Source organism: Macaca nemestrina, chromosome 14 (genome assembly GCF_043159975.1).
Source record: "Macaca nemestrina isolate mMacNem1 chromosome 14, mMacNem.hap1, whole genome shotgun sequence".
Lineage (NCBI taxonomy): Eukaryota > Metazoa > Chordata > Mammalia > Primates > Cercopithecidae > Macaca > Macaca nemestrina.
Window position 1 is genome coordinate 90052412 of NC_092138.1, and position 24674 is coordinate 90077085.

At 40.8% G+C, this 24674-nt stretch overlaps 1 protein-coding gene across 1 annotated transcript in view; it reads right to left on the minus strand.

Annotated features, from left to right (window-relative positions):
• The window catches only part of LOC105487131 (BMP/retinoic acid inducible neural specific 1), a 200496-nt gene that overhangs the window by 63276 nt on the left and 112546 nt on the right, over nucleotides 1-24674 (minus strand). The window contains exons 3-5 of the mRNA XM_011750439.3: nucleotides 12716-12906; nucleotides 6093-6262; nucleotides 2705-2810 (exon numbers count right to left, since the gene is read on the minus strand). Of these exons, the coding sequence (XP_011748741.1) occupies nucleotides 2705-2810; nucleotides 6093-6262; nucleotides 12716-12906 (467 nt within the window). The remainder of the gene's footprint in view (nucleotides 1-2704; nucleotides 2811-6092; nucleotides 6263-12715; nucleotides 12907-24674) is intronic.

Below are 24674 nucleotides of genomic sequence, written 5' to 3' on the forward strand. Positions count from 1 at the left end.
CAGATCATTCCAGGTTTGGTCATGAATGTGTACTAGAAAGATCCATTTTACACTGGGTTAAAAGCTGGGATCCTTATAATTTCCCCCTTCCTACTAGGTTGGGATTGGTCCATTTTATTAATATTAATAGGATTGATTATCTTTTCTGCAAGACAGCCTTTTAGATATCTGCAGCAAGTCATTTTTGCTTCAATTTAACCTTCTTTTACTATTTATTATAGTGAAACACTTTCTCAGGAAAAACTGCAGTTTCTCAACATCCCTCCTGGAGTGTGATGCTCAAACATGGATCCAATCCTCCAGGTGTACTCTAACCCATCTAGGGTAGGACAGCAGGCCTGCCACCACCCTTTTGATTCATAGTATCCTTCTAATAATGTTATCATGGCAGACCTAGATTTTGGAGAACATAAGTCTTATAGAATAGTTGTTTTATTTTAAAAAATTCAAAATTAGGTATGAAACTAAGTATGTATTTAGAATGAGACAAGGTGGGCAGTTGGAAGGTGCAGAATCCTTGAACCTTAAGCTTTACTGGCTTCAGGTAAATCAACCTCTAAATGTCCCTAAGATCTCAGTGATTTCCTTGGTAGGAATATATCATTAATTCTTTCTTTTTTGTTTTCAATTATAACTCACAATCTTTCCAACCTCAGTATGCACAGCAGGGTGATCAAACAGACCGGAGCTTCACTGCCTGGATTCAAATCCTGGCTCGCACTTCACATGGTCTCTATAGGTATTGAATGAACTAACACACTGAAAACCCTGGCACACATAAGGAAGACCTGTTTTTCCTTATCTACTTTCTTAACAGGCATTAGCAAATCTTTCTGTCTACTCTTTTTTCTACTAAACAGGGTAGGGTTATGCTCCATGTATTTAAGTTTCTAGTGTGTTGTGTTTTGTTATTTAATAGTAAACCACTTTCTTGGCCTGAATTTCCCTGAGGAATTTTCATTCACTGCCCTCAAGTGACACTACCAAGCCCTCCATGCATGTTAGAAAACAGGAGATGCTTTCTAACCACCTTCTGTAACAGGAGCATGAATCAAAGAGTTGCCAAGGAACCAGAATATAAAAGTCACATTAGGCTCTTCTTAGCTTTACCTGCCAATCTCAACCCAACTTCCTCCCACTGACATTCAGAATCACCTTTATCATATACCTTTCTAAAAGGTCACATTTTTAGTCTGCTCAAAGTTAAAGCATGTCATTTTTTTTTCGGATTATAAAGTTAATATGTGATCATTGTAGAGAAGTTAGAAAAGAAACTAGATGCCTAAAATACATCATCAGCAACCTAGAGATCCAGAGATAAGCTATTCTAATACCTGGGCATATTTCCTTGCTATATTATTATTATTATTATTATTATGAGGTGGAGTCTTGTTCTGCTGCCCAGGCTGGAGTGCAGTGGCACGATCTTGGCTCACTGCAAGCTCCACCTCCCAGATTCATGCCATTCTCCTGTCTCAGTCTCCCAAGTAGCTGGGACTACAGGCGCCCGCCACCACGCCCGGCTAATTTTTTGTATTTTTAGTAGAGACGGGGTTTCACCGTGTTAGGATGGTCTCAATCTCCTGACCTCGTGATCTGCCCACCTGGGCCTCCCAAAGTGCTGGGATTACAGGTGTGAGCCACCGCGCCCAGCCATTATTATTATTATTATTATTATTATTATTATTATTATTATTGAGACAGAGTCTTGCTCTGTCACCTAGGCCGGACTGGCAACAGTGGGATCTCGGTTCACTGCAGTCTCTGCCTCCCAGGTTCAAACGATTTTCCTGCCTCAGCCTCCTGAGTAGTTGGGACTACAGGCGCACACCACCACACCCAGCTAATTTTTGTATTTTGTAATTTTGTATTACTAAATATTTAATAAATTTTGTAGAGACTGGGGTTCACCATATTGGCCAGGCTGGTCTTAAACTCCTGACCTCGTGATCCACCCACCTCGGCCTCCCAAAGTGCTGGGATTACAGGCGTAAGCCATTGCACCCAGCCTATTTTTATTTACCTCTTTAAATTATTAAGATCATGCCATCCATTCCATCAGAAACCTTTTATTTATTAACATTATATCAAGTTATTTTTACATATTATTGGAAATTCTTTATAAACATCAGTACCAGTTTAATATTATGTTGTATTAATGCAATATAATTCACTTAGACTTCTCATGTGAAAAATTGAAATCCTTACTTTTTTTGATATAATACATTATGCTTTTTAAAAACAGTGCTATGTGTACTTAAAGCCTTGTCCAACTCTTCCCAGCAATCTCCTCTCCTTTTTATGATGTGAATTAATAAGGATGAAATTACTATTTTAAAGGATATATTTTCTTTAAAATAATGTATATGGAGCCCCAAACATAAACTTGACATATACAGACACCAAAGAAATACAGATATTTATAAATACAAACAAGTTAATTAAAGCTCACATTTCCTTACTTTCTATCTGAAAACTAATTAATAATCATGAATTTAATGTCCTGCATATGATAAAATTCTAAATATATATGTACACACCTATCATAACTGTCTAATTTCCATATATGCAGTTTTCATTAGATTTTCCATGCTTCCTCTTCTTTGTTCTCCCTTCACACCATCCCTCCTGATCCCCTCTCCCACATACCACATCCATGTTGCTTCCCCCAACACTGAACCCACTTTTTCCACTGGCTTCCTACCTTGAAGGTGCAGTTTGCTCTCTGTGCTTTGCAGAAGGACGGAACTCACAGAGTCCAGATTGTCATAGCTGTTACAGCCCAGAGGCCCAGTGCGTGTCTCTGTGACCTGCAGTAGACATCAAATGAGACAGGTGTGAGACAGGAGTCCTTGTCTAGGACATGCCCCGAAGAGTCATGCCCCAGCAGAGCAGAGTCAGCAGAAAAGGCCTCCTGGTTTGAGTCCATAGTCACTTTCTGAGCTCCGTGCTTGTGTCTGGGACCAACCACGGCTGTCACTGAGTAGACAGGCTAGCAGGGTGGTCAAGCATACAGAGTGCATGCCTGTTCCTACCACTGGTTCTCACTTCACACGGTGGCTGCAAGTATGACATGAACTTAAAAGTTGACGCACTATATTTCAAAAGCATTGACTTTGGAATCAGAAAAATTAGTGTTAAATCCTGGCTAGGCCATTTACTTACCCTGGGACCTAGGGGAACCAATTAACCTCTCTAAGTATCTGCAAACCAAAGCTAGTAAATCTCTTCCAGAGAGGTTGTGAGACCAGGTACGATGGGTCTAAATGCCTGGCACATGGCATGTGTTCCATAATGGGTACCTTATTACCAAACGGCTCCGTAAGTTGTAATGAGTACATATATATTATTATTAGGCAAGAATGAGAAAATGATGCCCATTTTCCTAAAGAAGATTTAGCAGAAGCATTGTGCTGCCACAGGAGAAAATGACCCAATCCTGTGGATGTGCATTTCCAAAACACTGTCTTAGAAAGACTTGAGGTGGTGGATAAGAGAGCAACAGCTATTCAAAAAGATAACCTTGAAATAAGAATGGCTTAGTATGAAAAGAAGCCTCTTCATTTATTTAGTCTTTGCTTCCCATTATTTAGGGTTGTTTTGAAGTTTGCATCCAGCTATAAAAACACAGCATCCGTTGTAGGGACTTGGGAGGCAGCCACACGCACCTTCTCTGCCCTTTTCCAGCTGTGAAACCTTGGATCAGTAACTTTCTCTTTCTAAGCCTCAACTTCCCCTTCTATAAAATGTTAGTAATGCTATTAGTCATCAAAATAGGGTAAAGAGATTATATTTTTGAAGTGTTTCAAACTTAGGGTACAGTAATATTTAGTAAATGGGGAATAATTAGGTTTTGTATTTTTTGTTTTGTTTTACAAATAATTTATTTTTATATACAAAATAATAACATATTTATTATTGAGAGAGAGTTAAACTTACCATTTTATTTTCCTAAAGATACCTATGGTGGGGAGAACAGTGAATGGGCAAAACTTCTCCATCTAGGTTAGTGGCTGGTCTTAAATAGACCCAGGCCAGCTGTGGTAGCTCACGACTGTAATCCCAGCTCTTTAGGAAGCCAAGGTGGGCGGATCACAAGGTCAAGAGATCGAGACCATCCTGGCCACATGATGAAACCCAGTCTCTACTAAAAATACAAAAATTAGCTGGGTGTGGTGGCGCGCACCTGTAGTCCCAGCTACTCGGGAGGCTGAGGCAGGAGAATCGCTTGAATCTGGGAGGTGGAGGTTGCCATGAGCCAACATCGCACCATTGCACTCCAGCCTGGGTGACAGAGCAAGTCTCCATCTCCAAAAGACAATAACAACCAAAAAAAAAAAAAAAACAGACCCAATAGTGAGACAAGTTTTAGACAGCTTGGTCTTGAGTTAGTGGTAAGAAATGGTATGAAAAATCCAAGGGCCAAGTTAAGTGCAGAAGACAGTGCCTACCATAAGAAATGGTTTCTTGAGTGGCCTCTGTGCAATTTCTCTGAGAAATTCCTCCTACAGAGGCAGACTGCACTTCCAGGACACACAAAAGAGGATTATCTTCTGACAGAGCTTCAATATCTCAATTCTGCATCCCATCCAGAGGGGAGAGAACCATTTGTTGATAATGAAAACCAGGCCTCTGTGGCACTCTAACTCTGATGACTTCATAAAGATCCATCTCTCTGCGCCGAGTTACCTAACAACATAATCCCCCAAATATAGGCGATTCTTTTCGGATAAACTGGCCCTTTGTTTGTTGGTCTGATTTATTTCTCTCCTTACTACCTCCCTCCTCAGTGACTCTCTCCCTCCCACACTTTTCTCTCTCCTTCGTCAATTTCTGACTCACTTGCCAGCCTTGGCAGGGTAAGACCCCTTGGCCTTACCCTCACCCTTTTTCCCTACAGATATCTTGGAAAGTCTTAATATAAGGCTAGGTCTGCATTTTCTTTAGAAGAAATTAAAGACTGAGATGTAAAATGCAGGCATAATCTGGTTAAAGAACATTTGAGATGGAAACATCTGCACTAAAACCCTCAGAAGAACAAACACTTTACGTGGAGGATGTCCTCCCACATTCTCTTCATAGAGGCTGTCTGAATTTGTTGTGTTTAAAATGGAATCTTGTTTAAGTTCCTGTGCCCTAAGGCACTGAGTTGAAAGTCCAGGGCTGCTTTTCTCAATGTGACCATTTAATTTTTAATGAGCTAAAATGGAAAAAACTTAAACAATGAGCTCCTCGGTAGCCACATTTTAGGTGTTCAATAACCCCATGTGACTAGTGGCTACTCTCTCGGCTAGCACAGATACAGGGCCTTTCCACCGTCTTAGAAGGTACTAGTGGACAGTGCTGGTGTAGACGAGCATAGATCAGCAAACCACAGAGTGCCTGTTTTGGTAAATGAAGTCATACTGGAACACAGCCATGCCCATTTGTTTACATGTCATCTATGGCTGCTTTTACACTACAACAGCAGAGTTGAGTAACAGCACCACAGGTCATACAGCCCGCCATGCTTAAAATAATTGTTTGGTCTTGTACAGAAAACTTTTGTTGACCCCGGTCTTGAAAGCAGAGTTCTAGTTCCTGTTAAGTTATTATCTAACTGTGTAACCCTCAGAAAAAGGCTTTAAACCTTTAGCCTTAGTTTTACCATCTGTAAAATGGTGAGTGGGAAGGAAAGAATAAAAAACATAGATGTTTGAAATATTGCTGAGCTAGGTGTCAGTAATCTAATCATTGCTCTCTCTGAGACCTCAGGAAAATCATTTACCTCTTCATAGTCTCTGTTTCTTCTCTATAAAGGAGATCTGATAATCTCCACACAGAAGACTGAATGAGAGAACTATTGATAATTATGCCATGACTATAGCCAGGATACTCTAGTAAATCAGTACAAATGGCCACTGGAATGACAATGCACATTGATATTAATTACAGGGTATGTGACAATATCAATCAGAGCAGCTGGCAGAGGGCATCACGAGCTACATGGTTATGAACCCAGAAATTATATCTGTCCATCCACTCTTAGAATGCCTGCATTGTAGTGCTGTTGTATTGAGAACCTGCCGCCCAAATCCACCCCCAAGCTGTACCTTGATTGCTCCAGTTGATATCTGGATCTCATGAAGCCTCCTCATGGTGCCATCACGGTCAACAAAGTAGGATGATGCGAGCTGGTGCAGAGCTTCAACACTTTGAGTGGCATTCCCTGACTTCTTGTCGAGGCGACTTTTGTCCATGTACATGGTCAAAGCCTCCTCCCCTGGATGGGAAAGAAAAGTAGATAAGAAAGTTTGTTGAGCTTTCATGTGTGAGGACAGGTATGGGACCTGGATGCTGAAAACAGCCTTAAATCTCCAACCAATTTGGCCCATATTTCCTTCGGCCTCTAAAAATCAAGGGCACAATGAAAATAAATTGTCTAGAGGTGGCTGTAAACACCAGGCTTCATTAGGACAAGGATCATTAAAAAACCCCCATCAACAAAGTCCAGCCCCTGCCCCTAATAACCGACTTCATGCTTCTCATCAGCATCATCTTATAACAAAATCCCCTTCCCCTCTTCCAAGAAAGTTCAGTCTCTTCTATACAATGGCAAATGTGGCATAGATATTCTCTTATTATTTTCTCCTCCTCTTTTGTCTCCTCATTATCATGCAGTTCCTCCTTTTCCTCTACTCTCCCATCTCCCCTTCCTTCATTTCTTTCTCCTTTCCTTTTTCTCTTTCCCCTCCCCCTGATCTTTTCTTAATAGATAAACGAATGGCGGATAGCTAGAAAGATAGATATTTGGATGGAAGCAAATGGATGAATGATAGACATGTTTAAATTAATGTAGATGCAAATACAAAAATCTATACATTTTCTTCTATGAAGTTTTTCTTATACACGCACACATAGATCAGTAACACTGCTAACCTATGATGAGTTTTAATTTGGATAAAGAACTGTTTCTCCAGAACTCCTGAAAGGAGGCTCCAGGGAGCTGCCTCTACTCTCTATCAACTTTGTGAACAAGGGCATGTTTCTTTTTTCATTTTTCTTTTTTTTTTCATTCTAAGATGCTTGATTTCGTAAACAGTTGAAAACCTGAAGCTACATTATCACAAACTAGTGCAAACTTTTTTTTTAAAAAAAGTTCTGGGGTACATGTGCAGGATGTGCAGTTTTGTTACATAGGTAAACATGCATGTGCCATGGTGGTTTGCTGCACCTATAAACCATCATCTAAGTATTAAGCCCAGCATGCATTAGCTATTTTTCCTAATGCTCCCCCACCCTACCCCTCTAACAGGACCCAGTGTGTGTTGTTGCCCTCCCTGTGTCCACGTGTTCTCATTGTTCAGCTCTAAGTGAGAACATGTGGTGTCTGGTTTTCTGTTCCTGCCTTAGTTTGCTGAGGATAATGGCTTCCAGCTCCATACATGTCCCTGCAAAGGATATGATCTCATTCTTTTTTAGGGCTGCATAGTATTCCATGGTGTATATGTACCACATTTTCTTTATGCAGTCTGTAATTGATGGGCATTTGAGTTGATTCTATGTCTTTGCTATTGTGAATAGTGTTGCAATGAACATGCATGTGCATCTGTCTTTGTAACAGAATGATTTATATTCCTTTTGATATACACTCAGTAATGGGATTGTTGGGACAAATGGTATTTCTGGTTCTAGATCTTTGAGGAATCACCACACTCTCTTCTACAATGGTTGAACTAATTTACATTCCCACCAACAGTGTAAAAATGTTTGTTCAATTGATTTGTCCTTTTTTTCTCAATTGATTTCTCCTTTTCGTCTTTTTCAGTGTAGCTGCAAGAAAATTTAAAAGGAGCATATGTGACTCACACTTGGGGTGACATCATATATCTATTGGCTAGTGCTGGTCTAGGGATACAGAGTCATAGGAGATAATTTCAATATACCAGGTGAATGGCCAAGGCAGAGGGGTGCACAGAATGCAATGCAGACCAGAGAAAGGGTAGGCACCTGCATCTTGTAGATAATGTGGACCCACAAGGCCTGGATGATCTGGGCACTCCAGCTATAACTTTTGCTGCTCTCTGGGTTTGCTCCATCCTGCACAAATGTGCCCCCATTTTCCCTCATTGTTAGGACTTCTACTTTTCTGTTTTTCTCCTGGCTAACTTATACTCATCCCTTAGGTATCACCAAAGACATCACTTCTGGGATGCCTTCCCTCAGTCCTTCCCTCCCTACCTGAACTAGATAAATAACTCTCAGGTTTCATTGGCCAAGGCTTGAGTTAAGTTCATAGTAAAGCACTTGTGTTTGCAGTTTCTCTAGAAGCTTTACTGTCATGTAGTAATACATGATTGTCTATCCTTTGGCCCCCACAGCAACCTGAATAGATTTGGCTTAAAACCGATGCTATATCCAATTAGACTTTGAGTTCCAGGGACCATGGGAAATGGAGCAGGGGAACAAGGACGCCACCTAATTCATCTTTCTAATGTTCCAATGCTTATCCTAGGGTCTGATGAAGAATAGATGCTCAGTTATCAGTTGATGGATAAGTAGATAGATAGATAGATAGATAGATAGATAGATAGATAGATAGATGATAGATGGATTAATGGATGGGTGTATAGATGAACAGACAGATGAGTGGAAAGGTAGAAGTTAAACAAGTGAATATGCTAAGAGTTTGAGCCATGAGGCAGAGGAAATAAATGTTCCACATGTCAGCTCAGGCTCTCTTAGGGGCCTGTGAAGGAGAAGGTGAAACAAGCCCAGTTCCCTCTGGACTGAGAACTGGCAGAAGCAAACCTTTAGATCAAGAGGGGTTAATGGGCTTCTTGTTGCATTACTAAGGCTTAATTTCTTGTTTATTAAGAGAATGTTCTGTTTAGAATTGCTTTCCCCCTTGGGCATTCCTGCAAATTGCCTCTTCCTTCACATAGGCCTTTTCTGAGTCTTTCTGTTCTCCAGGAGACTTTGCCTCACTCTGCAGCACCTTGTCTTAGAAGTGAAGAAAATGGGACTCTCAAAGGGAATGAGGAAGAGTGGGAGCTGATTTTGCTCCCAGAGAGGAGATGAGGTGTCTGGACTTTCGACCTCTGGGACATAACTCTTCCTTTCCTTCTGAGCCCCTGGGATTTTATTCTCAGCCTTCCTCTTAGTCAAGGGGACCTCTCCCAAAATGCAGGGAGGGAAATAATGAATACACAAATAAACAAAAATGATGAGCCCTCATGTATAAAAAGACATTCGTGCAATACACACACTCATATGCATGTGCATGCTCACATACACACACACATATATATACACGTTGCAACCATATATATGTGAGTGATGTGTACACATGTGTGCAATATGCATGAATACATGCTCATGTATAAATTAACTCATATCTAAGCAGGAATAGGCTTTGTGAACATCTGTCTATACAGGTAAGCATTTGTGCACATCTGTTTACACAGATGTACTTCCATGCATGCATAGTCATGCATGCAAGCTTAATCACACATGTCACACAGGCACCCAGTCTCTAAGGTGATTCCTTCGGCCCCAAGATATGGTCATCAGGGAGACTTAGGAAAATTTCTACTCCCGTTTTCTTGTGTGACCTTCCAGATACACAGTTTTTCCCTTCACCACCCTTCAGAAGAGTATTCACATGATATATTTTATTAGTTTAATAGATTTCATCAAAAATCTGAAGATCCCATGGAAATCTCTTATTTGTTGGCCCTCCCATCACCTCTGCTTTTCCATTCCCATAGTCTTCCCTTCCTCTTTCCTCTTCCTAAAGAGCCAAACAAACATATTTATTTGTCTCATAGGTGAAAGGTTAAGAAGCATCTTTTAGTATTTGATTACCCCCTTGTGAGCTTACCTGACACGTCAAAGAGCTTATGAAAGCATTTCTTCTCAATGAACACAGTGGTCTTGGAAAAAAATTATAGTGAATAAAATTCTTTGCACCTCCTTGTTTATAGATAAAGGAATTTATATTCAGACAGAAAAGTGAATTTCTCAGTGTCTCCCACTCATCTAGTGAGTAGCAGAATTGGGTCTTAATCTGGATTCCCAAGTTTCTTAGCCCCGTTAAGTAATAACAATAATAGTAAGAACAAGAATAGTAACATAGCAACAATTTGTTAAGTGTCAGACAGTGTGCTAAGCACTTTCAATAGATGATTTTATTTAATTTTTGCAATATGCATGAAGGACTATTATTGTGACTATTTACAAAAGAGGAAACTGAGGCTTAGAAGATTGAGTTATTAGCCAAGGTGACTGTGATGGTTAATACTGAGTGTCAACTTCATTGGATTGAAGGATGCAAAGTATTGTTCCTGGGTGTGTCTGTGAGGGTGTTGCCAAAGGAGATTAACATTTGAGTCAGTGGACTGGGAAAGGCACACCCGCCCATAATCTGTGTGGGCACAATCTATCAGCTGCCACCGTAGCTAGAATGAAAGCAGGCAGGATGTGAAAAGACTAGACTAGCTTAGCCTCCCAGCCTACATCTTTTTCCCATGCTAGATGTCTCCTCTTCCTGAACATCGGACTCCAAGTTCTTCAGCTTTGGGACTCAGACTTGCTTCCTTGCTCCTCAGCTTGCAGATGACCTATTGTGGGACCTTGTGATCATGTAAATCAATATTCCTGAATAAAATCCCATTTATATATACATCTATCCTATTAGTTCTGTCCCTCTAGAGAACCCTGACTAATACAGTGACACTAAGCTAGTGAACAGCAGGAGGCAGGACTAGAAGCCAGGCGATCAAACTTTAGAGCCTGCTCTTTCATTCCCTACAACTTCCCACCTCCACCTCCCTTCTCTCATACTGCAGAGGAGGCTCCTAAAAAACATGCTTTCCGTAAGTGAATGAATGAAGTGATGATGTAAGAAAACCTTCGCATCATTTCTGGCACATACTGTTCAATCAACAGTAAATCTCTTTGCCTTCCCTCTCTCTACTCCTCCACACTGAGGGCTAGAGAACATTTAGGGCCTGCTGTACAACACCAGATCTCAATCCAAAGCTTTGCATATTTTAAAATGTTGTGTTGTAAAAATAGGAGAGGAACAAGGCTCTGTGAATAATTCACCACCTTGCCTTAGAGAAATTAAAAATATATTTCATTGAGGAAGAAAGGTCTTGGTTACTTGGGGTTTCCAGGAACTCAGACAAGAGCACAGCTTTTAATGGAAGAGTTGAATTGGTCTCAATGCCTTTTTCTCCCCCAAGTGAAATGGAGGCAGGGGATGTCCGAGCTCAGGTTAATGCTACACTTAATGTAGAAATGAATTCATTTTCACTTTACAACAGAATAGAATTTACACTAATGATTTAATATTCAAAGTCCTACTTAATATCTAACTGGCAACAGACAACTAACACGTTTGTTGGTTGGTTGTTGGAGCGGGTATTGGGTTGGTGGGGAAGTGAGTTGGTTAAAGAGATGACTGACATTGGATCAAAAACAGAATGCACGCTTTATGAATGGAAAACACTCAGTTAAAAACTTAGCTTTATCACTTACTAGCTGTACTTCTTCTGGGTCCCAGCTTCCTTATTTATAAAATGGAGGTAATATGACATCATGTGCAGTTTTGAGGGCTAAAGACAATGTACAATGTCTGCTATATGGCAAATAACTATTAAGTAGTGGGTAATATTATTGTAGGGATGAATAAATTTGCCTAACCAATCTCTCCACCACATTCCCCACATTATGAATTGGGTCTTCCTACATTGTATGCTGAGCCTAGAAAGCTCTGCCACCTCCCTTTACTTAACCAGCTCCTGGTGACCAAAACTGTCACTTCCTCCAAGAAGTCTGTACTGACCACTCCAGTTGGTAGTACTCAACACGTCTCGGAAGGAGAAGATCCTCTGTTATAATTATATCTCAGTCCACCCTGCCTGTATCAATATGCCAATCTCTCCTAGTGGGCATGGGACATAACTAAATGCAGTCGGCGGCTTTGTGAGTATGTGGCACAGTGCTCTATCCCTAAAGGGGCTTCCTCAAAGTTCAGTGAACCCAGTCACTGTGGCAAAACTGGTCCTAAGGGATTGCTCATAATATTAAATGATGCATTCAGGCAAGATCCACAAGCATCTAAAGGCACTAGTCTGTACTATTTTCCATTCATTCTCTTTGCATTTATTTCCTGTCCTTTATCCAGCCCTCCTACCCTTGATCATTCAAAAACTGACTGGCCCTGATGGGGAGGGATGGGTAAGGCTGAGCAGGGTGGAAAAATTAATCTGCTTTCCCATTAACCTACTCTAGGCCCACAGGAGATACAAATGATAGCCTGTTTGTTAAATGATAACCTCAAGTTATCAGTCTCTAAAGTAGACTTAAATAAACAAAGCATATTCCCTAAACAATATCTGAAATTTAATTATTTTCCCAGATTAGACCAAAAGAACTGAGAAAATGATCAGATTAGGCATTTTTAACAAATGGAGCTAATTCCAAGGTTAAGCAATATTTTCAGAAAATTTAGTAAACTCTCAAATTAGACTGTCCCATAGAACCGAATCATATCCTTGGATATGATCACAACAGCCAAGACAATTTGGCTTACCTGGCTATAAATGCTTTTGTGTGACGCAGAATGGCAGAGAGGCTAAGAAGACTTTGCTGTTAAGACATCCCATTCTCCTTTCCATCCCAGACCCAAAGTCCTGAGAAGGCTCTGGCCCAGTGGCTGCTGACCTACCTCCCAATGTGGCTGAGATGAGCAGGTGGGTGCCGTATTTTTTGATGATGGTATCGATGAACTGCTGAGTGGTGGGTCTCCTGCCGAGCAGGCGGATGCTCCTTTGAAACTCCGGCATGAGGGGCACTGGATGGCGGACCAGATCTCTCCTCTCGATGGCTGTGTTCCTCACCTTCCAACGGGCAAACTCCCTGGGCAGGAGAAATGAGCAACACTCCTCAACTTACCACCACTGCCCTCAAGCCAAAGTCCACCCAACCATCCATCCAGGCATCTGGATGGGAAAGTGCCTATAATTTTAATATGTGTCAAGTGATGCTTTGATTGGCAGCTTCTAATCATCTCCAACTAACAAATATTTATTGAGTACTATTCTCGTCACAGGAATATTGAACTAGATAGACAACATCCTTGCCCTCAAGTTGTTTACAGAGCACCAAGGAGACAAATATCAGGAGTTACTTTTATTAGGGGATGGGTAGAGGGACTGAGGAAAAAGAAAAAGTAATAAAAATAATAATCTGATGATAATATGGATGGTAATGTACTGATGAAAATTTTCATGGCATTTTATAGTCCCCAAGAATATCGTGTCTAAGTTCTTATATAATGATCACACTAGCCCTGTGCCAGGGGATTATTATCCATTTCCGATACCTCTCACAGGACCGAGTCCTCCATCATCTTCTAGTTGTTTTTCCATCTTTCTCGCTAGACTGTATATGACACCACAAGAATAGAATCTTCTTAGGCACTCCCTAACACAGCCCTGTATATAGCTCAGTGCCTGTTACATGGCAGGATTCATGATAATGCCGGATGGAGAAATAAATAAACAAATGGAAAGAGGGAAGGAAGGAGGGAAGGAAGGAAGGAAGGAAGGAAGGAAGGAAGGAAGGAAGGAAGGAAGGAAGGAAGGAAGGAAGGAAGGAAGGAAGGAAAGAAGGGAGGGAGGGAGGGAGGGAAGGAAGGAAGGAAGGAGAGAGAGAGAGAGAGAGAGAGAGAGAGAAAGAAAGAAAGAAAGAAAGAAAGAAAGAAAGAAAGAAAGAAAGAAAGAAAGAAAGAAAGAGAAAGAAAGAAAAAGAAAGAAAGAAAGAGAAGGAAGGAAGGAAGGAAGGAAGAAAGAAAGAAAGAAGCAAAGAAGGATAGAAAGAAAGAGAAAGAAAGAAAGAGAGAGAAAAAGAAAAGAAAGAAGGGAGGGAAGGAAGGAGGGAGGGAAGGAGGGAAGAAGGAAGGAAAGAAGGAAGGAAGGAAGGAGAAAGGAAGAAAGAAAGAAAGAAAAAGAAAGAAAGAAAGAAAGAAAGAAAGAAAGAAAGAAAGAAAGAAAGAAAGAAAAAGAAAGAGAGAAAAAGAAAAAGAAGGGAGGCAAGGAGGGAGGGAGGGAAGAAGGAAGGAAGGAAGGAAGGAAGGAAGGAAGGAAGGAAGGAAGGAAGGAAGGAAGGAAGGAAGGAGGGAAGAAGGGAGGGAGGGAGGGAGGGAGAGAAGGAGGATATATGAGAGTATATAGGACCTAAGGCACAAAGCAACCTGAGGCCTGTTCTAGGATAATCCAGAAATCAAATATTGAGCCCAGAGCTCACTTTAATCCAAAATGTTAACATGTATTCATCGAGCACCTAGTATTTTAAAGCAATTAAGCTATGTTCCAAAGACCATGTGGGAGAATTTCCATGTTTGCCTTCACTAATAACAGAGGATCTCAAGATCAAACAACACCAAATTTGGAAGTCCAAGTCTCACTCTGCCTCTTGCAAATTATGTGTTGTGATCTTGTCCCCCCTCTAGACCTATATTACTTCAGCTACAAAATTCAATTAATATTATCTATTTGCTACTGTTGATGCAGGAATTACATGAAACATAGAGTGCAAAATACCTTTGGAAACTGCAAGGTGCTAATTTAAAGTGAAATATTGTTTTATAACTTTATTTTCCCACAAGTTCCCAGACATGTAAATGTAAATCATTAAAAGTTCACATACAGTGAACTCGGAGCATACAAACTGAGTACAAGTGAAAACTTAGAGGGACTAAGTGAAGGTTGCTTTCGCTCAGTAATGATCACAGTTCCTACCAAAGATGCAGCTCCCCCAGAATGACCAGCTCTCCGACCTGCCTGAGTTACATGCTCTCGGTCCCTTGAGGAAAACAGACTAGACAAGAGGGCTGTAAGGTCAGCTGAGATAAATGATGGGAACCAGAGTTTAATGAAAAGGTCTCTCTCTCCTGCCACAGGATGGGAGAGACGAATGAGGAAAGGGACACAGGGCAAAGAAGAAGCAGAACAGTGGGGGTATCTGGCCAGAATGTGCCCTGGTAATTTAGCGGTGGTGCCTGACCCCTGATTCACAGAAAACTGAGTCCGAAAAAAGCTTTCACATTAGCATATCTTTCCAAGACTCAGAGCTCATGGTCTGTGTCTGCATAAGAAATCTCTGTCCATAATTCAAGACATAGTTTAAATTTGAAGTCCACTGAGTACCTTGCATGTTGTTGCAGGTACTTAAGTCAATCAACTGCACTCAGTGAACGCTTCAAGATACCTACTAAGGGCAACATATGATGTCCACAGAAGGGGAACACACATGTCACAGTCCCAGTCCTTAAGAAGCTCACAGTAGGCCAGGCGCAGTGGCTCACACCTGTAATCCTAGCATTTTGGGAGGCCGAGGCAGGCGGATCATGAGGTCAGGAGATCGAGAACATCCTGGCTAACATGGTGAAACCCCGTCTCTACTAAAAATACAAAAAAATTAGCCGGGCGTTGTGGCAGGCGCCGCCTGTCCCAGCTAGTTGGTAGGCTGAGGCAGGAGAAAGGTGTGAACCCGGGAGGCGGAGTTTGCAGTGAGCCCAGTGCAATCAACTGCACTCCGAAAAAAAAAAGCTCACAGTCTAGAAGACTTTTCAGTTTATTATAAATCAAGGACTACAGGACACAGGAGGAGGAACCTGAAGTTTTCGTGTCTGGGCCTTTAGGGAAAGCTTCAGAGAGGAGGTCATGTGTGAACTACAGTTTTTAAGTTTGCATGGAATTTAGATCAATGAAGTGTGGTTAAAAACAAAAACAGCCAGAATGGTAGTGTATGCCTGTAGTCCCAGCCACTCAGGTGGCCAAGGCAGAAGGATCACTTGAACACAGGAGTTTGAAACCAGCCTGGGCAACATAGTGAGGCCTTGTCTCTAAAAGTAAAAGAGAAATAAATAAATATAAAAACAACCACAAAAAAACTAACCATGGGAAGGAAAAGTCAAGAATGGTGAACAGGGATATAGAAAACATTATGAGAAGGACAGAATAAAATAGGGGGAGCATGAAAAAGAGGGTGTGGGAGGTAACAAGATGGAACAAGTAGTTGACAGATGTGGGGATGGGGGAAAGACCTTGACAGCCAGCTGAGACAAATGATACAGGTGTGACAGGCAGCTTGCAGCTTGAGTCCCAATGACCTCGGGCCCAGGGACTTGTTTCTAATTAACAGAATATGAAAGTGATGGAGTGTCACTTTCATGATTCAGTTACAAAATTCTTCGATGTCTATTTTGTGTGTATTCTCTCTCTGTGTATCTCTGGTTCTCTAAGTCCCTCCATGTCTTTCTCTGTCTCTGTCTCTTCTTCTGCCTCACCCCCGGCTCTCTGTTCCCTGTCTCTTTCTTGCATTGGCTCTCCTGCTGTCTCCATCTCTGTATCCGTCTTTCTTCCTCCCTCGCTCTCACTCGCTGCCATGCTGTGAGATGCTCTATGGAGACATCTACATGGCAAGGAGCCGAGGGAATCCTTCAGCCAACAGCTTCCGAGGAAATGAGGCCTCGCAAGGAACTGAATCCTCGCAGTAACCATGGGCTTAAGCTAGGAAACAGACCCTTCCCAAGCTAGCCTTGAGATGATTGCCGCCTGGTAACAAACCCAGAGACAGGGCGTCCAGATTTCTGATTCACAGAAACTGTGAGATGATATTGTTTTAAGACACTGAATTGTGAGGTAATTTGCTAACCAGCAATTGATCAATACACAGCAATGAGAAATGCCAAATATCTCTGAAGAAAAGAGATATTATCAGCTAATCCAAGAAATTTATAAAATTATATATACCTATAATTATGAGGTTATATATATATGCATATAAACATACTCATATATCAGTATATAGAAAAATATACGTAGTTATACATATATGTGTGTGCATATATCACTTTTATTCATAACTTACTGTCTTGGGTTGCTGTTTTCATATGAACATACCCATATTCCTTAAAATTAATATTTATTTACACACAGAGAGGTTAAGTAACTGTTAAAGGTCATGTAGCTAATGAGTGGTAGAACTGAGTGTAGAAAACTGGCATCCTGACTCTTAAATCACTCTTTTAATGTAAATATTGAGAGATAGGCTATAAAAGCATAGAAGAACCAGTACCAATACAGAAGAATGATGCCACCCCCACGACCAAATTACAAGGCATGACTCAATTCCTTTTTTTGAAACAGCCATCACAGTCTGTGACGTTCACCAGTGATAGACCAGGGCCTGCCATCTGTGTTGCGTCCTTGAAAAGAAACTCAGAAAGATGCCTACGCCAGGTACCCAGTTTATCCCTCACAAGGTGGACGTAAGGCCTAAGTGAGGAAATGTATGTGACCTGCTAAGCACAGAGTCAGGCACTTGGGGAGCGCTCAGTAACTGGGGATGTTACCCTAAAGCACTAACTAGCTGCTCAGCACCACGGACAGTTTCTCATCCGGAGGAGTTGGTCCACTGCGGGAAGGAGGACAAATGATTGTTCAGGGAAGGTATTAAACTATAATGTACAATATGGAGGTTCCTCAGAACACTAAAAATAGGACTACCATATGATTCAGCAATTCCACTACTGGGCAAATACCTAAAAGAATGGAAATATGTATTAAAGAGATATCTGCATGCCCATGTTTTATCACAGCACTATTTACAATAGGCAAAATGTGGAATCAAACTAAGTGCCCATCAATGGATGAATGGATAAAGAAAATGTGGTATACATATTCAATGGAATATTATTCAGCCATAAAAGGGAATGAAATCCTGTCATTTGCAGCAGCATGGATGGAATTGGAGGCCATTATGTTAAGTGAAATAGTCCAAGCACAGAAAGACAAATATCACATATCCCACTCATTTGTGGGAGATGAAAAATGGACCTCATGAAGATAGAGAGTGAAACGATGGTTACCAGAGGCTGGGAAGGATAGTTGGGGAGGAACAAAGGGAAAAACAAAACAATATAAAAGGATTTATTACCATGGAACTGAACACTTAAAAATGGTAAAGAAAAAAAGAACAAGGAGCTCCATGTGCAAAAACGGAACTGAATGAGAGGGGATAGGACAGTTAGAAAGAAAGGAATGTGTGTGTCTATGTGTACGTGTAATATATAAATGATAAGAGCTAAAGGCAGAGAGGTTGTCAGGGACCACAGGATGAATGACTATGTGTCAAACTATGTTAGTAGATTTCAGTCTATAAACTCTGTTCTCATTGGCCAAGAACCCAGGCTAAAAGCATTTTGAGGACGGGTTTACATGGCTCTGTAACCGTTACAGGGACATTGGAGCAAAGACTGTAATAATCACAGGATTCTGTGATTTTTACACTCTTTTCCAAAATACACTTAAGTAAAAGGGCTCAATAGCACCCAGATCTATTCAGAGCTAGATTTAAACAACATTAGAGATGAAAAGGTTGATTACATATTTGAAATTTGAGCACCTATTTTTCCAGCTCTAAAGATACCACAGTAAACAAAATTAATGAAAGTCTTGCTCTCAAGGGGCATACATGCTGGTGACAGTGGACAGATAACGAAGAAACAAATTTGTAATGTGTCACGGGAGATACGCGTTATAAAAACAAATAAATCAGGGGAAGGAGGCTGGGATGTCCAGAAGAGGGTGAGGCTGTCATTTCATATAGGTAACCAGAAAAGACCTTCATGATTTCACGACATTTGAGAAGACATCTGAAGGAAATGAGGGAGGAACTATAGGGCCACCTGGTGAAAAAATGTTCCAGGAAAAAAATAACAGCAAATGCAAAGGTCCTGGGGTGGAAATGTGTTTGCCACATTTGGGGAACATCAAAGGGCAGCAGCCTAAATGAGTATAGGGGTGATATGAGAAGAAAAATAATACCAAAAGATGAAGAAGAGGAACACAGACCTCAAAAAGCTTTGTCAGTCTTAGTAAAAATTTTTAAAAATTCGAAGTAACATGAAAAGTTAAAAGAAGGTTTTGAGTCTACCTAATCTGATTTATGTTCTAAAGGAAGGGTAGACAAACACTTTCTATAAAGGTCCAGGTAGTAAATATTTTAGATTTTTCAGCCACAAGGTATCTGCTGCAACCACTCAACTGTGTCCTTGTAGAGTGAAACAGTCATAGACGATACAACTAAGCGTCGACGTGCTCCAATAAAACTTTATTTACAAAAGCAAGTGCTCGGATATATTTGGCCCATGGGTAATATGTCCTAAAAGCTTCACTCTTACTCCATTTATAGAAGTCATCAAATCCAACTAATACCATCCACTGATGGGAAAATTGTATGTCAAAAAGATTAAGTTATTTGATCAAGATCACACAGCAAATGACTGGGAAGGATTAAATCAGAGCCCAAGGCTCATGACTGCAAGTGTAATACCCTTTCCATTGCAACATGCCATCTTAAAAAAAAATAAAGTAAAAGAAAATACATAAAAGAAAGCAAGCCTTGCTTGCCATGTTGTCTGACTGCTCTGCTGGCCCAGGAACAATTTCATGTCAGTTCTCAGGGAACTGAGAACAACATAAAATATATCTTTCCTTCTGAGTGCACAGAACAAGCAAATTACCCTTGGAGGAGAAGGCAAAACTCACAATGGCATAGGATCTGTGGAATATGCTTATGCCCAATTAAACATCCCAGCAGGATGAGCAAACCAATTAGATTGAGATTAAAAAAAGATCCTGGATGGAAGTCATGGGGTGTCTGCAGCAAGGCCCATCCCACTGGGGGAGCCGGAGGTGGGAGGGCAGATAATGACAGGGCCTGGGGATGGATGAAGACTGCAGCCAGGGGTGCTGGATTTAAGATGAGGCTGGAGAGAAAATTGTAAGTCTAAATCTTTCTTTTTAGAGTAAAGCATTGCCTGTATAGGAATCCTCCTTCATCCTCTTTATTAGTCCTCTACTTTCCTACATACATGCAAAAAAAAAAAATACATGTGTGTAGGCTCAATGACACATTGCACAGAAGAAGGAGACATGATTATGAGACAGAAAGGAGAGGCTGGCTGCAGTGGCTCATGCTTGTAATCCCAGCACTTTGGGAGGTCAAGGCGGGCAGATGGCCTGAGCTCAGGAGTTCAAGATCAGCCTGGGAAACACGGTGAAACCCCGTCTCTACTACACATACAAAAAATTAGCCGGGTGTGGCAGCATGTGCCTGTAGTCCCAGCTACTCGGGAGGCTGAGGCAGGAGAATCACTTGACCCTGGGAGGCGGAGGCTGCAGTGAGCTGGGATCGAGCCACTGCATTCCAGCCTGGGCGACAGAGCGAGACTCCAGCTCAAAAACAAAACAAAACAAAACAAAACAAAACAAGACAGGAAGGAGAACTGGCTCTGCGCTCTTGGGATGGTGTATTCATTCCTGGATATCCGTGTCTCCACCTGTGAAATAAACTGATTGAATCGGATCATCTTTAACCCTGTATCCTCCAACCTAGGCTCTAGGGGTAAAAATGTGAGTTATGATTCTACCACCTATTGGTTTATACTTTGTAAAATGTAAATGGTAGCTACCTTACAAGGATAGGCTTAGGATTATATTAAACCATGAAAACATCAATAAGATATTAAAGTTATTATCAATATCATCGTTGTTCTGATTACACGGGCAGCTACATTGGAAAGTTGGGTGATAGTGGATAGATGGTGGGGTGAGAAGGGAGGGGACACAATCACATTCTTTTAAAATTACCAGTAGATAAAACTTTAGGGAAAGGTGGGATCTGATTCTTATGAAGTAAACTGAAAGCAGCAAGGCTGAATTTAAGAAATAAAGCAATAGTTTATAAGTTCCATCCAAGTCTATTTTTTCATATATGTAGAGACTAAAAGCATGCATCTCCTCAAATTGTGCTGGGAGAGTTAATGAAATAATAGACGACTTCTTTATACATTGCAGTGTTTGAACAGGGTATGAACAATTGTTACCTGCTGTTGGTATTAGCATTTTTTTTTTACAATTATTTGTATAGGACACACTTATGATGTTTCTATTGCTTAAAAGGTTCTATTTTAGTTTCCTCATCTGTAAAATGGGGTGGAGGAGTGACAATTTCTGCATCTTAGAGTTGTAAAGGGAATGCCTCCAGCAGTTTTGGGTCTATAGGGAGCACGGGATCAATGTGTTTCCTCCATTGTTTTTAGATAATCGAGCTCCTAATGACCTCTGAATAAGCGAAGGGTTCTTTTACTCTTCTCATGCATGTTTTATGACTTGTTCATTTACATGAATCTGATCTCAGATGTAGTTGAAGGTTACATTAAAAAACATACACATCTTATAGGCTTTAAAATATACATACAATAGGAAAAATAAAAGGGAAAATAGAAAATTAAGTTTGGGTTAAAATAGAAAATGAAGCTTGGAAAGTTAATTCTGTAAAGTCCTGAACACTTGATTCAAGTGTACTGCAAGTGTCTGAGCTTCCTTGCAACTGGAGGAAAAAGGGGAATTATAGCCAAAAGCCATGCAGTCGGAAAGACAGCAGAGTAGTTGTTCAAAGTTATTTGAGAAGTAGATTCGCTGGATGCTACAATAAGACACGAACGTTTCCCATGGTTTCTCATAAAGAGATCAATATAGTTGATGCTGGTGGGAGATATTCTCAACAATATTCCTGTGAGTTTGATGGGCTCAAGGTAGCCTAATACATATAATAAAGCACTATTCATACACTATTCATACAATAAAGCAACAATAAAGCAACTCCATGAGGGGCAAACATATTATAGTCTAAATATATAGCTTTCTGATCGTCTGGCTTAATCCAAAAATACATTTTGGAATACTGTAATGACATTGTACCCCAAATAAATGTTTATTGAAAGCATGATTGATTACAGTGATAGGATGTTTGCAATTGTTTATTCCTGGGTGGCTTATCCCATTGGTCGCATTAACTAATCATTTGGAAATGGATAAAGAGGAGCTTCTGAGTATCGGGGTGATAGAGGAGAACTCTGGGACAGCTTCTGTTATTGTTAGCCGCAAATTATCCCCAGAGATGAACAAGGGGAATCACAGAGGAGAAGAGTGAGATGAAATCATTGAGCTGAGAGAGGAAAGAGGACATTTCTCTTGCCTGCTGTTCCCACTCACTCCCCATACGATCCTCAGCCAGCTCAGAGAAAGGTGAACCCAAGGGCATATGTGAAGCAGAAATGATGCATCTTAACGAGAGGGTGTCAGCTCCAAATCCTCTGTCTGCCTTCATGTCCCAGAACACAACTGGCAAGGCAGTCGAGAAACAGCCGCATCCAGGCAGATCTCTCAGAGCATTTTGGCCCCAGAGAGGTGAAGTGAGGAAAGGCAGAAAAGAAGAAGAAGAAAAAAAAAGAACTATCTCTGAAAATGTAATTATGAATAGTATTATTTTAATTACAAGTAAAGATATCAACTTAACTTTAGAGAATAAAGTAACCCTTGCTTATAATGTGTACAGAGGTCTATTTTCCAAAGGTGTTCACTTAAGTAATGACAGTGTTACTCTTATGCCAGCCTCATAGCAGTTCTGAAGGCTCTTATGGGGCTGAATTCAGAGCAATGGGGGTAAATAATCTAAGGGGAGCACACTGGAAGGGGACTACGTGTTTCTCATTGCACAGAAACTTGAGAGGGAAAAATAGAAACACAACAAGCACACTTGGAATGGCCCAACTTTTATATAAATGGGCCATTTCCAGAAAAGCAAGTGGGATTCTTCCTGAAGCACCGTTATTGAGGGCAGGGGGCCACAATGGTGGTTATGAGAGTTAATCGTGGGAAAGGAAGCTTAGAATGCACTCGTTTTATTTGACTCCAAAGGGCCCAGTGTTTCCCGAGACATACTCCATGCACCGGAACTGCTCGCTGCCTTGCCATACAGAATCCAAAACATCAGGATAGAGGGCCTTTAGGCACTCACGGCCATCACTGTCATTTTGCAGATGACAAACTGAGGCCCAGAGAGAGCAAGGGACTTGCTAAGGCCACAGCACCATCGGTGGCAAGAGGGACTAGGAAATAAGTTCCTCATCTTAGATTCCATGTTCTCCACTCGGATCCACTATCTTACTCCATTTTCTTGACTTTGTGGGGTCTGTAGTGCACTTGGTCCTTTACAAATCTCTGTCACCCCATACATTATTCTCCCAGCAACCTGGAAGATAGGGAGTATGACCATCCCCATCACAAGTGGAGGCAACCGAGGCCCAGAGCAGTGAAGGCCGCTTGGAAAATCTGCACCAGAGCTGGGACAGAAATTCACATTCTGTGATTCTCAGACTGGGCTCTTCCTTGTTTCTTCCTGTTCTCTACTCCTCTGCCCATTCTGGTGTCCCCATGTGAATGGGGGAGTCATTGACTCTTGTAACCCACCTTACCAGGAGTCCCTACAATGCTCTACAGAAAAACAAAATAGAGGATATCAAGGAAAGCAAATGCTTATTCCATTGAGCACCTGGAAAGAGGATGCAAAACAGGTCCTTTCGCAAAGACATTCTGGTACTGTGGGATGAGCACAGACTATTGTCGGACTGGTCTGGCTCTGAATCCTACAATAAAGCCACTCATTAGCTGAGTGAGCATTTGCAAATCCCTCAGCATCTCTGAGCTTCTTTATCAGTGCAATAGGAATATTAGTATTTACCTTGCAGCACTGCTGGAAGGATTAAACATAATGAATGCAATTAATCTGGCAGTAGTAGCTACTCAATAAATGTTAGCTATGTATCCTTTGGCAAGGCGTTCTAAAAGGAGAGTTTGTTGTATAACACATAACTTTTAATGGATATTTTAAATGATCTTAATATGCCTATGGGCTCCAGGGATTACACAAACTGCATATAAATAAAATATTTAAAATTCTGTTGACTCAATTTGTCTCTTTGCTTATTTCCAAAGCATCTATTGTGAAAGTGTGACTCATAACTAAATATAGATTAATAAAAGTTTGGAATGGCAATTATTTTCCAATTATCATAAATCCTATTAAACATTGCAATTATATGAAATTTTTCTTTCAGATCACAAAATTTGAAAACTCCAAGGGACCACAAAGAGTGTCTTTGTCGCTGCCTTAAATTTTAGATGGAAACACAGGGACTCTGAGAGAGGAGATAATGCTCTCAAAGACACACAGCTGTCAGTACAAGGGATGGTTTTAAAATCCAGGTCTCGCACACCAGGTCACTGCTTAATTCCCTCTGCCACAGTGCTTTGTTTAAGAAGAAAAATGAACAACTTTTTTTTCCCGGCAAGTAATACTGCATTTAATTGCCAATTTCTTTCTTGTTAAGATATTTTAGGATTAGTGAGCATGCTGCCATCTCAGAGCCTCCCCCAAATCCACATTCTCAGCTAGACCCTTTGTCGTTTTCCTATAAAGAAATATTCCCTGTCCCTGTTTTAAACTAGTTAAGAAATACCTTTTTCTTCTACTAATTCATTCAGTTCCATTCACTATATCAAGAACCAGGGATCTAAAACTATACTTTACTTAACCAAAATGCACCAAAATCTTTAGATTAACTCACAAGGCACCAAACTATGGGCCAAAGACCAAATGTGTCCCACTGTCTGTTTTGCAAATAAATTTGTATTGGAAAACTATCACAATCATCTATTTATGTGCTGTATACTCTGTGCGTGCTCTTGCACTACAATGGTAGAGTTGAGCAG